The 11,932-nt window shown below is 43.1% G+C and overlaps 1 protein-coding gene across 1 annotated transcript; it reads left to right on the forward strand.

Annotated features, from left to right (window-relative positions):
* Nucleotides 1-4,563: 4,563 nt before the first annotated feature.
* Nucleotides 4,564-7,449, forward strand: LOC137096786 (lymphocyte antigen 6E-like). The gene is made up of 3 exons (XM_067467020.1): nucleotides 4,564-4,750; nucleotides 6,800-6,919; nucleotides 7,187-7,449. The coding sequence occupies exons 1-3, from the start codon at nucleotides 4,687-4,689 to the stop codon at nucleotides 7,315-7,317; spliced, it is 315 nt and encodes a 104-aa protein (XP_067323121.1). The 5' UTR covers nucleotides 4,564-4,686; the 3' UTR covers nucleotides 7,318-7,449.
* Nucleotides 7,450-11,932: the final 4,483 nt, after the last annotated feature.

Below are 11,932 nucleotides of genomic sequence, written 5' to 3' on the forward strand. Positions count from 1 at the left end.
TAGATAGAAAATGATATCTCTGGTTCCCCCATGTGGCCAATTCAGATATTACACACTGGAAATTCTGAGTATATTGTTGTGGTAAGTCATAGCAGGACCAAGTGTGTGTATGTTGAAGAAAAACCTTATGGTGTTAATTATTACGTACAGCTGGTAATGTAGGTCAACAAGCAAGCTTGGACCACACCCAATGGGGTATATCTGTAAGAATACAGTGTGGGTCTGGGTTTTGGAGAGCTTTTTCTCTGAGGAGATCGATGCTCATAAGCTTCGCTCTGGGGAGCCGCATGGAGAAGCTACTCTGAAGGAGGCTATGGCAGAATAGCTATTTATTTTCACACAGCTAGAAACTCAGGGTCACATTCTCACAGCCTTCTGTGTAAACATACATCCTGGCGATACAATCCTATTGCAATCACATTTCTACTATTGCAATTACATTTAAACATATACCATACATGAAAAATATACACTGACAGTGTCAAACTAAACCATGAATTCTCCAGTGCACATGTACCTTAGCCTAGATTTATTTGATTTCTTGGTTGATCCTGTAAGTAGTGTGGTTCAATTATTATTATTAGCATTAGCATTAATATCTATTTTTATTACCCCACTTTCCCCTTGTAAACAAGACTTTAATGGGCTATTTTAGGTAGTCCTCTAAAAGTAGGTTTATTAGGCATTCAACACATGATAACAACATTTCATGCACGAAACTGGGACACTTGTGACTGCGCAACAGAGAAGTGTGGTCAAGATGATAAAAGTTGTTATTGAGGAAGAACACACAAGGTAAGAGAAGGCTGAGAGGAGATATGATAGCCATGTATAAATATGTGAGAGGAAGCCACAGGGAGGAGGGAGCAAGCTTGTTTTCTGCTTCCCTGGAGACTAGGACGCAATGGAACAATGGCTTCAAACTACAAGAGAGGAGATTCCATCTGAACACGAGGAAGAACTTCCTGACTGTGAGAGCCGTTCAGCAGTGGAACTCTCTGCCCCGGAGTGTGGTGGAGGCTCCTTCTTTGGAAGCTTTTAAGCAGAGGCTGGATGGCCATCTGTCAAGGATGATTTGAATGCAATATTCCTGCTTCTTGGCAGAATGGGGTTGGACTGGACGGCCCATGAGGTCTCTTCCAACTCTTTGATTCTATGATTCTATGATACCAAATACCTCTTTCCATAAGAACTGAAAATATACAGCTGATGCAATCCAGTTGAGATTGCATCAGCTGGAATCTTGTTGGTGACGTAAGATGGGAGGTTATGCCATTGTATGTCGCCAACAGGATCCCAGCTGATGCAATCTCACACAAATCCAGAGCAGAGTTTCCAAAATGTTGGTCTTCTAGTTGTTTTGGACTTCATTCCCCAGAATCCCTGATAATTGGCCCGAGAAGCAGAGGCTTTTGGGAGTTGAACGGAAGGTGATTTGAATGCAATATTCCTGCTTCTTGGCAGGGGGTTGGACTGGATGGCCCATGAGGTCTCTTCCAACTCTTTGATTCTATGATTCTATGATTCTAAGAGTAGGTGCACCGGTTTGCTTTTGGCTGAGACAGGTGTGTTTCTGCCCTTTTCTCTCTCCCCTGCTGAGGGTGTATCTGTACTGTAGAATTAATGCAGTATGACACCACTTTAACTACCACAACTTTATGCCATGGAATCAAGGATCTATAGTTTGATGAGGCACCAGGTCTTCTTGGCAGAGAGGGCTAAAGACCTTGGTGATCTCAATATATATTGTCAAGACCCAGAAGCCTCAGTAAAGCCAAACACAGAGTAAAAGGTCCAAACATAAGTTTATTGTTAACAAAAGAGTCTTGGAAACACTTACATTCAGTGCTTCAGGCTCAGCCAACAAGTTGGCATCAAAAACTTCCTGACTGTGAAAGCCGTTCGGCAGTGGCACTCCCTGCCCCGGAGTGTGGTGGAGGCTCCTTCTTTGGAAGCTTTTAAGCAGAGGCTGGATGGCCATCTGTCAGGGGTGATTTGAATGCAATATTCCTGCTTCTTGGCAGAATGGGGTTGGACTGGATGGCCCAGGAGGTCTCTTCCAACTCTAGGATTCTGTGATTCTATGAATCTATGAAAACAAGGTGAAATAAGCAACTGAAATATAACCCGGATTATACTGGCGTTTAATCCAGTTCAACACAAAAAATACAGCAATCCGCTTTAAACTCACACAGTTCAAAGAGCACAGTACAAAGAGGCAAAAACAGAGTCCAGAAAACGTTCCAAGGTCAAAGCACGTGGTAGGCAAGTTGTCCAAATCCGAGTGGCAAAAAGCGTTGTTCAAAACAGCCCTGAGTCAAGCGGCAGAGTAGAAGTAAACACACGATCACAGGAACACAGGAATCTGTAGTCCAAGGACCCAAGCTCGAGAGTTGGCAGGAACAAAGATTCATACCCCAAAAGAGACACTTTGCCTTCTGCAAAGATCCATACAAACAAAACCCACTTTTATCCTAAAGTTCCTCATCAGAAGATGAGGTGCTCCCCACCCTTTCATCATCGCTCTCAGCTGCCTCAATCCCCGCAGCTGAACCCGAGCACCCATCCCTCCACCTCTGCCAGCGTCTGTCAAGACTTAGGTCTTGCCAAGTGCTCCCCGGTTGCCATTCTCCTGTAAACCCCTCGAAGTCATCGCTAGAGGTGGGTTGGTTACAAATATCTCTAATCTCCTGTACATGGGTCCAATCAAGCCCATCCTCCTCTCCCATGTCACTCCCAGTCCCATCACTCCCTTCAAACCCCATGAAATCCTCGTCCTCTGTAGGAGCGTTAAGTATATCACGGATACGCTTCCTTTGAATCTCCTCGTCGGACTCTTGTTCGCGAGTAGCCCGCTTAACTCCCCTGCTTTCTTCCCCATCCTCCATTTCACAGTCGGAGAAGCCCTCAAAGGTTTCAGAATCACTCGGAGCCATGATTATCTCTCTAATCCGGTTTCGCTGCTGCTCCTCTTCCAACACCTGCGCAGCCTTCTTCTCCCTTCTACCAGTAGTAGCAACGTTACCATCACGCTGAACTACAACATATATGTTCCTTAATAAAGATAACAAGATGTGCTAAAGTGGGGTAACAATCTCTGTGCTCATATGGTTTAATGCATATCTGGGAAACTGAAATAATATGATGTGCCTACGTGTCTACCTGAAGGGTTTTCCCAGCTTCCCACCTACTGTGAGATACGGCCATCAGGTAGGGACCATACAACCATGTGTAGATAATGCTATCATGTAAAATAGTTGTCCGGCTTCCTGAGGATATCCGGAGATATTAGCTGCCATACATCAGCATGCAGATTAATTCTGTGTACATTTCATTGAACTGTTTATATTTACATAAAGAGACATTGTGTTTTCTGGAGCTCACCTTTTGTGTAAATTGGATTGGGCAAGCAATCTCATCAAAGACTGTTTGCATGTTGTCCCACCACATTCCAAAGTCCGCACCTTTCTCAAGATGGATCTCCCAAAAGACTCAAACTACAAATCCACAAATGACAGCTATTTTTCCCGCTATGGAGGAAACCCCAACCACTGGTGACATCAGGAGATTTCCAAGCAAACAAATGCCCAGACCCAAGTCGGTCAATCAGTGGAAGGCACAGGTATGTTGAATGGCCGTCAAGGTGAATAAAACGCTCTGTTTTTTGCTGTATGCTTTATGTTGGATCTTTTGAGAGTGCAGACTCTGTATCTGACATCCTTTCAGGCCTTAAAGTAATAAACCTCTGTTCCTGTTGCCTTCGAATCTGGGTCATGTATTGATTTGGCCATTGGTGTAGCAGAGCATGCTGGACCCCAGACCTCAACCTCTTAATGGATAGTTGAAATCTAACCACAGTTTTTGTGTAGCAGGGAATCATAGAATCATAGAATCATAGAATCAAAGAGTTGGAAGAGATCTCATGGGCCATCCAGTCCAACCCCCTGCCAAGAAGCAGGAATATTGCATTCAAATCACCCCTGACAAATGACCATCCAGCCTCTGCTTAAAAGCTTCCAAAGAAGGAGCCTCCACCACGGGGCAGAGAGTTCCACTGCTGAACGGCTCTCACAGTCAGGAAGTTCTTCCTAATACACAATAGCTGCTTGTGTCATGCCAAGTAATTAAGAGGTATATTGATGGCACTGTCAAATAGGTTTAGCATAGCTTGTAAATCATCAGCAATTATAAGATCTATCAACCAAAAGGTTGCAAGTTCAAAGCCCCGGGTTGGCGTGAGCTGCCAACTGTCAGCCTAGCTCATTGTTCACCTAAGGAGGGAGTGGGTGATTCTACTCCAAATTGTTAACATAGAACCAACTCAAAACTCCTTGAATGTGTTGGAGTTGCCTTCTCTAGAGGTTTTTAAGCAGAAGCTGTATGACCATCTGTCAAGCGGGCTTGAATGGTGTCTTCCTACCTGGCAGAATGAGGTTACAGCGGAGAACTCTTGTGGTCTCTTCCAATTCCATGCCTTACAAAGAAACTCTTCATTTTGGCTGAAACCCATGTGTCCTCCATAAATTCAGCCACAGAATCCACTCCCTTTGTGGTTCCTCTCACTCGGCTGTTTGGCCTCTTTTTCCTCCTCCTCTTCTTTAAACATTTGAATGACGAGTTCCACAAAAAAGGCAACACCTCAGAGGTGTATATAAACAGCTGTGGCCGCTCCCAGCTTCAGAGAAGATGACAACAATGAAGTTTTTCTGTGCTGTGTCTTTGTTGGTGGCGATCGTGTGCCTAGACAAAGGTAAGTTGAATAGGTTTGGATCCTTGGTGGGTCCCTGAAAATCATGAATCAAAGAAAGAGATGGTCCAAATACAAAAGATTGGGACACTCAAGAGAAAGATTTAGTGTTTTGCTTTAGTCCGGATGTAAGTGGATTGCAATTCTCACTAACCATCACTAGCAGGGCTCTTGATAAGGAACTATGGCAATGTGACAACATCTGGCATTTCAGGCTTCACTTGCTCCCATTTATGGCTGAGTGCCAGCATTGCAACATTGGACTGCCTTGGATGGAAATAGGCACTCTCTGGCTCTTTGAAATACACTACAAATCCCATATCTATGATCTCCATGGGTAACTGAAACTGTAGATAATAGCAAACCCTCTATTTTGACTATATTTGGGATGGAAGCAAATACTGGAGAACCTACAATGCGTCTAATGCAGTTTGGCATTGCTTTAATTGCCATGGCTCAACTTACCTTTGTCACAACTTTACAAGGTCTTTCACCTTCTCTGCCAAAGAGTGCTGGTGCCTCACCACGGCTCAAAACCTTGTCAAACTACAACTCCCAGGATTCCAAAGCATTGCGGCATGGCAGTTAAAGTGGTGTCAAACTGCATTTTTGGAGGGGGTATATTTTTGGAGTGTGCATAAGTGAATCTGTGCTGTCGCGACTGGGGGCTATAACTCTAAGTGAAAGAGGCATGGACGTGACATGTCTCCCCAGAGGATTGCTTCTTGCCCTCCTTTAGGAAACTGGAATTCCCAAGGACCAAAACACTGTAGATAACTCAAAATAGGTTTTATTGTTCACAAAGAGTTATCCCTTTAAGGCAATAAGCTGGAAGTTTCAAAGGGGTAAAGGAAAATATACATTACAGTCTCTGGCTGTCTTGGGTCCAAGGAGTTTTGCAGCTGAGAAGCTTTTCCAGGTCCCTCTTTCTCAGTGGCTGTGAATATCAGAATAATCACAACCCCAATTCCAATGGCCTATATTTTGAAGGCACAAAGCCTTCCTCTGGTGCCAAAGAACTGGTTTGAAGGCGCTTGAGACTTCTCAACGTCGTCCAGGTTGATCTGAACATGAAGCATAAGTCTCAAGGGTAAGAACCTCAGAATTGGTGCTGAGAGGTAACTTAATCAAGGGCTTCAGAGCCAAGTCTCTCTCTCACGTCCATCTGATAGAAAGTTTGATGGTAGAAAGGAAAAGGAAACACTGCCCTACTCTCCAGGAAGAGGTGGGGTCAAACAATTGAGCAGGAGGAGCAATTCAACTGGTGCAAACAACATTGATTGACAGCTATAAATAACCAATCAATCCAACTATATATTTACAAGGTAAAAAGGCAAAATCAGGCATGATACAACAGTTCAAATCCTGCAACTTACAGTTCTACATATAGGTAGCGCCACTCGCACCGTCACAGAATCCGTGGATATTGGATCTCTGGATAAAGCCTGCAGGCTGACTTTTTGAAACACTTGTTTTGACAGTATGTTAATATAAGAAGGAAGGAATGTATAAGTCATCTTTCCAGATGGTTTCAATGCAGGTCTGAGTAGAAAAACAGCCAGTCATGAAAAAGGTGGTTAGCTGAAGATTCCTCTGCACTGTAGGATTAATCCAGTTTGACGTCACTTTAACTGCCATGCGATGTTTAGATTGATGAGCACTTTTTGGCCATCATAGTTAAAGACTCTGTCAAACCACAGACTTCATTATTCCATAGCATTAAATCATGGCAGCCAAAGTGACATCAAGCTGCATAAATTCAGCAGTGTAGATGCAACCCTGGTCGACAACAATAACAACAACAACCTCCAACATGGATATAATGAAGTCATTTTCAACAATTCCAAACCCCAAAGCTGTAAAAACAAAAGGTGTTAGCCTTTCTCCTATATTTAGGTTTTAATTTGTATTTGAGGCCATCAAACTAGCTTTCTGGATTTTCCAGTATTGTCAGAATGCCAAAGGTCTCAGGTTTCGATACGCCAGAGCGAGGCATGCATTTAGGCCAAAGTATCCTATGCAAAAACTCTGGTTTCGTATCTTCCCATGCAGGGCACTGCCTTTGGTGCTACCAATGTGAAGACGAACCTTCCAACCAGAACTGTTTGAAAACGACTAAATGTGCCCAAGCAGACAAATTCTGTGTCACGACGGTCATTGCTGCCGGAAGAGGTAGGTTTGTTGTGTGCCATTTTTGACCCTGATTCTTCATCGGTGTTCCTTACGACTGCAAAATTATAGTTATGAAGTTGCAATGAAAATAATTTTATGGTTGGGGGTCATCACAACATGAGGAACTGCATTAAGGGGTTGCGGCATTAGAAAAGTGGAGAGCCACTGAGCTACATGAATATCCCATTGAGGAAAAACTCAAATATTTGTCTATGGGTTTGCAATGTATTTGTTTGATTGTCCTTTTTTCTTTTTCTCCCTGCCAAGGTCAGCGCAGCGAGCAGCAGATCACCAAAGCTTGTTCTCCAAATTGCACAGAGCACAAGGTGGACACGGGCATAGCATCCGTTGCTACGCGATGCTGCACTTCCAACTTCTGTAATTTTGAAGGGGAATAGCTTGGAAATGGAAGATGGACCCAATGGACTTTGGGTTTCCTCCAGCAGGACACATCTAAATACTCCCAGCCTCTATCACTTTGTTTAGTTCCTATGTATTGCATCCTTGGGCTAGTTCTTAATAAAGTTTCGCCATTCTGTTTTTATAGGCTCAGAGCCTTATCTTCTGCGCCGCCTGTGGAAATATCATAATTTCACCCCTGCCTCATGGATATAGATCAGGCATTGGCAAACTTCAATGGTCCAGGTGTTTGGACTTCAACTCCCACAATTCTTAACAGCCAGGAGGCTGTTAGGAATTATGGGAGTTGACGTCCAAAACACCTGGACGATCAAAGTTTGCCCATGCCGGATATAGATGCCACTGTTAATGGAATCACTATAGTGACAAAACAGGACACTGAAAAAAAGAAATGGAAATACTTATAGTTGTGGCTCTACTGATAATCCATGCATTCCATGAATTACAGAACAGGTTTATCTCCATCCTTATAGAGAACTTGGAAAAGCTAATTTTTGTTGTCTGGGCAATGTGCCAATTGGCATCCATTGGGGTTTGGTTTGAGGACCACCATGGATACTTTTTGTCTGTGGAGGGAATATTATCAAGCCATGGATGGCTGAAGAATCTGTGGATATTGAGACCTAACTTTGAGTCCCAAAAATAACCTTTTCAAGCTCTGCCTTTTAAAGAAGCAATGAGCAGGTTCTCTTTTGGGTTGTTGTGGGTTTTTTCAGGCTATATGGCCATGTTCTAGAGGCATTCTCTCCTGACATTTCGCCTGCATCTGTGGCAAGCATCCTCAGAGGTAGTGAGGTCTGTTGGAACTAGGAAAAGGGGTTTATATATCTGTGGAATGACCAGGGTCTCAAGACCCTGGAATGGAATGGACCCATGACCAGGAATGACCAGGGTGAGACCCTGGTCCTTCCACAGATATATAAACCCATTATCCTAGTTCCAACAGACCTCACTACCTCTGAGGATGCTTGCCATAGATGCAGGCGAAACGTCAGGAGAGAATGCCTCTAGAATATGGCCATATAGCCCGAAAAAACCTACAATAACCCAGTGATTCCGGCCATGAAAGCCTTCGACAATACAGGTTCTCCTTTCTTCAAACTACTAGAGCAATAGATTATCACAGTTTGGTGCTTCTTTGAGGAGATATCAAAGATCTCTTTTCGCAAGGGAGACATGAATACCTCAAAGCCTGGATAATTTTGAAGAATCATAGAATCATAGAGTTGGAAGAGATCTCATGGGCCATCCAGCCCAATCCCCTGCCAAGAAGCAGGAGAATTAATAAAGACTGTGTCTATTTATTGATCCACCCCAAGAGGGACTTAATTGGAAAGGGATGCAATGAGATAATCGATAATGGGCCAAAATGGGTCTTGATATTTCAACTCCAGTAAAAACAGTGGTGAATACCTTTGTTGAAAGAGGCAAAGGGTGCTTCAGGGTGTTGGTCATTTCAGTGGGAACCTCATGGAGAAGTCTGGTTTACTAACAGAGATGAGGAAGCATTCCTAGTAATCATAGAATCATAGAATCAGAGTTGGAAGAGACCTCATGGGCCATCCAGTCCAACCCCATTCTGCCAAGAAGCAGGAATATTGCATTCAAATCACCCCTGACAGATGGCCATCCAGCCTCTGCTTAAAAGCTTCCAAAGAAGGAGCCTCCACCCCACTCCAGGGCAGAGGGTTCCACTGCTGAACGGCTCCCACAGTCAAGAAGTTTTTCCTCAAGTTCATGTGGAATCTCCTTTCTTGTAGTTTGAAACCATTGTTCTGCATCCTAGTCTCCATGGAAGCAGTAAACAAGCTTGCTCCCTCCTCCCTGTGGCTTCCTCTCACTATTTATACATGGCTATCATATCTCCTCTCAGCCTTCTCTTCTTCAGGCTAAAAATGCCCAGCACCTTAAGCCACTCCTCATAGGGCTTGCTCTCCAGACCCTTCTGGACACATTCCAGCTTGTCAATATCTCTCTTGAATTGTGGTGCCCAGAATTGGACACAATATTCTAGGTGTGTCTAACCAAAGCGGAATAGAGGGGTAGCATGACTTCCTTAGATCTAGACACTATGCTCCTATTGATGCAGGCCAAAATCCCATTGGCTTTTTTTGCCGCCACATCACATTGTTGGCTCATGTTTAACTTGTTGTCCACGAGGACTCCAAGATCTTTTTCACACGTCCTGCTCTCGAGCCAGGCATTGTCCCCCATTCTGTATCTTTGCATTTTGTTTTTCCTGCCTAAGTGGAGTATCTTCCATTTGTCCCTGTTGAACTTCATTTTGTTAGCTTTGGCCAATCATCTCTCTAATCTGTCAAGATTACTGGATCTTATCAGAACAAAATAGAAAGGACCCTGAGGCTCTTGGGCAAACCCATTGTGTATCTCTTGAGTCTTCCAGATGCATTGCAAGGGGATTGTGATTATTGTGAGAGTACATCTTAAAGCTTGAGGTGTGGTGGGGAACATTCCAAGGTAATTCATGAAAGGGTTACTACTAAAATGGAAACGTGAGGCAGGCTCGCTATATGTCCCAATGGAGCTGCATTTCATAATTCATAATTTTGAGATCTAATTTTCGACAACACAACACCTCTGGAAGTCCCCAGATTGGGGGGAAGTGAACAGTTTTATTGTGTATCCCAAATATTCTGATTAGAGAGGCATGGTTAAACCCGGGTCTGCAGAGTAATACAGTCAACACTCCACATTTGTGAGTTTAGCCTTTGAAGATTTGATTGCTAATAGATTTAATACTATTTGATATATTTGGTGTTGGCTAGGTTAGGAATTTTGTAATCATATTTATTAGAAATACTCACTGTTTGGTTTTTAGTTTTATGATTTGTCCCATTAGAAAATGCATCCCCATATAATCGGACCTTTTATGAAATCGTACAGCTGGTTGAGTGGAACTGGTTTGAGCCAAAGACATGGTCATGCTGCAAGTCTAATCTGTATCAGATCTGGCTGGCTGTAAGTCCCATAAGTTCCAAATTTGGTCTGCTGGACCCATTATGGCTTATGAATACCTTTCCTGAATCCCAGCAATATTTTATGTTGGATCATGAAGGATATGTATATCAAGTTTGGTCCAGATCCATCTTCATTGGCAATCATGTGGCTATCTGGATTTGGATGGACTCCAACTCCCATAATTCTTTATCAGGCATTCCCTGCAATTCCTGCCAGTATTTTCAGTTGGAGCCTGATGAGTTTGTGTACCAAGTTTGATCTAGACCCCTCATGGGTGGGATTCACACTGCTCTCCGGATGTGGCTGGAGCATAACTCCCATCATCCTCTATCAGCCCCCCAACACCCACCAGTATTTTAAGCTGGATCATGATGGGTCTGTGTACCAAATTTGGTGTAGGTTCATGTAGGAGCCAACAAATGTATGTATGTATGTATGTATGCACAGACAGATAGATAGATAGATAGATAGATAGATAGATAGATAGATAGATGTTCTAGATCGATAGATGGATATTCTCTCTAGGAATCCCAATGCTGAAGGACCTAGAGATTCCTAGAGAGAAGACTCTAGTCATGTTGTTCCGTCTTCCAGGAGCATAGTTTGCATTACCTTTTAGTTGCATGGGATAGCATTCTTTTGCATTTCCCCAGGGTTGCTACAATCTTAGCTGCACTCTGAAAGTTAACATTATCAGAGGCTGGAAAGCCAGTCTGCAGGCCTCCTTTGTAGCTATTGGTTCAGAAAGGTCTAGGGACCGCCTTTTCTCCTGGGTTGAGATCTCCATTTTGGAATCTCCCCTGCCTTGTTCAGCTGAGAAAGAAAGCTTCAGATGTGCTGTTGCCAGGCAGGTACTCCGAGAAAACAATTACACGAAAGATTGAGAACTAGGTAGGAAGATTGAGATAGGATTGAGATAGATAGACTATTGAGATATAGGTAAAAAGATAGATTGAGAAACAGATATAGATTGAGATACTATAGATAGTGATTGAGTGATTGAGTTATTTAGATAGAGAAGCTTATTGAGCCATAGATAGATATTGAGTTATTGAATATTATTGAGCATTACTTCATCTCCAAAGCTAACATTGAGCTATAGATAGGGAAAAAACCTGCTTTTTTCTAACCATAGCAGCTCAGGGTTAGGGTGAAAGATTCCAGAATCTTATCTTCCTTTTGGGGAAAAAGTTACCTCAGTAACTGAAGGAAAGAAAGATCATCTCTATGTTTTCACCAACTGACTGTTTTGTTTGTAATTTTAACAAGCTGTGTCAAGTCTGCAAGGACTTTGAGAAATAAATATTCTGTTTTGATGTTTAAAGACTGAAATAGCCTCAGTTGCTGAAAATCTCAAGCTTCTAAAGAAAGACCCCAGCGGTCCACCCAGACAAAGAGAGAAACACATCTTAGTTTATTTTTATAGGGTCTGGGTGTGACGGCACACATGTGTAGGTCCTCCAGCACTATTCTCTGGTCAACTTATGGTGGAGGTTGATCATAAAGTCATATTGGAAGACCTAGAGATTCCTAGCGAGAACATCTCACGAGGAATGTCTAGCTCCTTAAGACCAATTCTGTGGTCAAAGTAGGAGAGGTAGACCATATAATCAT

The sequence above is a fragment of the Anolis sagrei genome, chromosome 4, assembly GCF_037176765.1.
Source record: "Anolis sagrei isolate rAnoSag1 chromosome 4, rAnoSag1.mat, whole genome shotgun sequence".
NCBI lineage: Eukaryota > Metazoa > Chordata > Lepidosauria > Squamata > Dactyloidae > Anolis > Anolis sagrei.

Bases quoted from the DNA above. Each gene is read 5' to 3' on its own strand.
- LOC137096786 (XM_067467020.1), top strand. From the start codon at position 4,687: ATGACAACAATGAAGTTTTTCTGTGCTGTGTCTTTGTTGGTGGCGATC. The intron at 4,751-6,799 runs GTAAGTTGAATA...CTTCCCATGCAG, and splicing joins GATCGTGTGCCTAGACAAAG to GGCACTGCCTTTGGTGCTAC. The intron at 6,920-7,186 runs GTAGGTTTGTTG...CTCCCTGCCAAG, and splicing joins GGTCATTGCTGCCGGAAGAG to GTCAGCGCAGCGAGCAGCAG.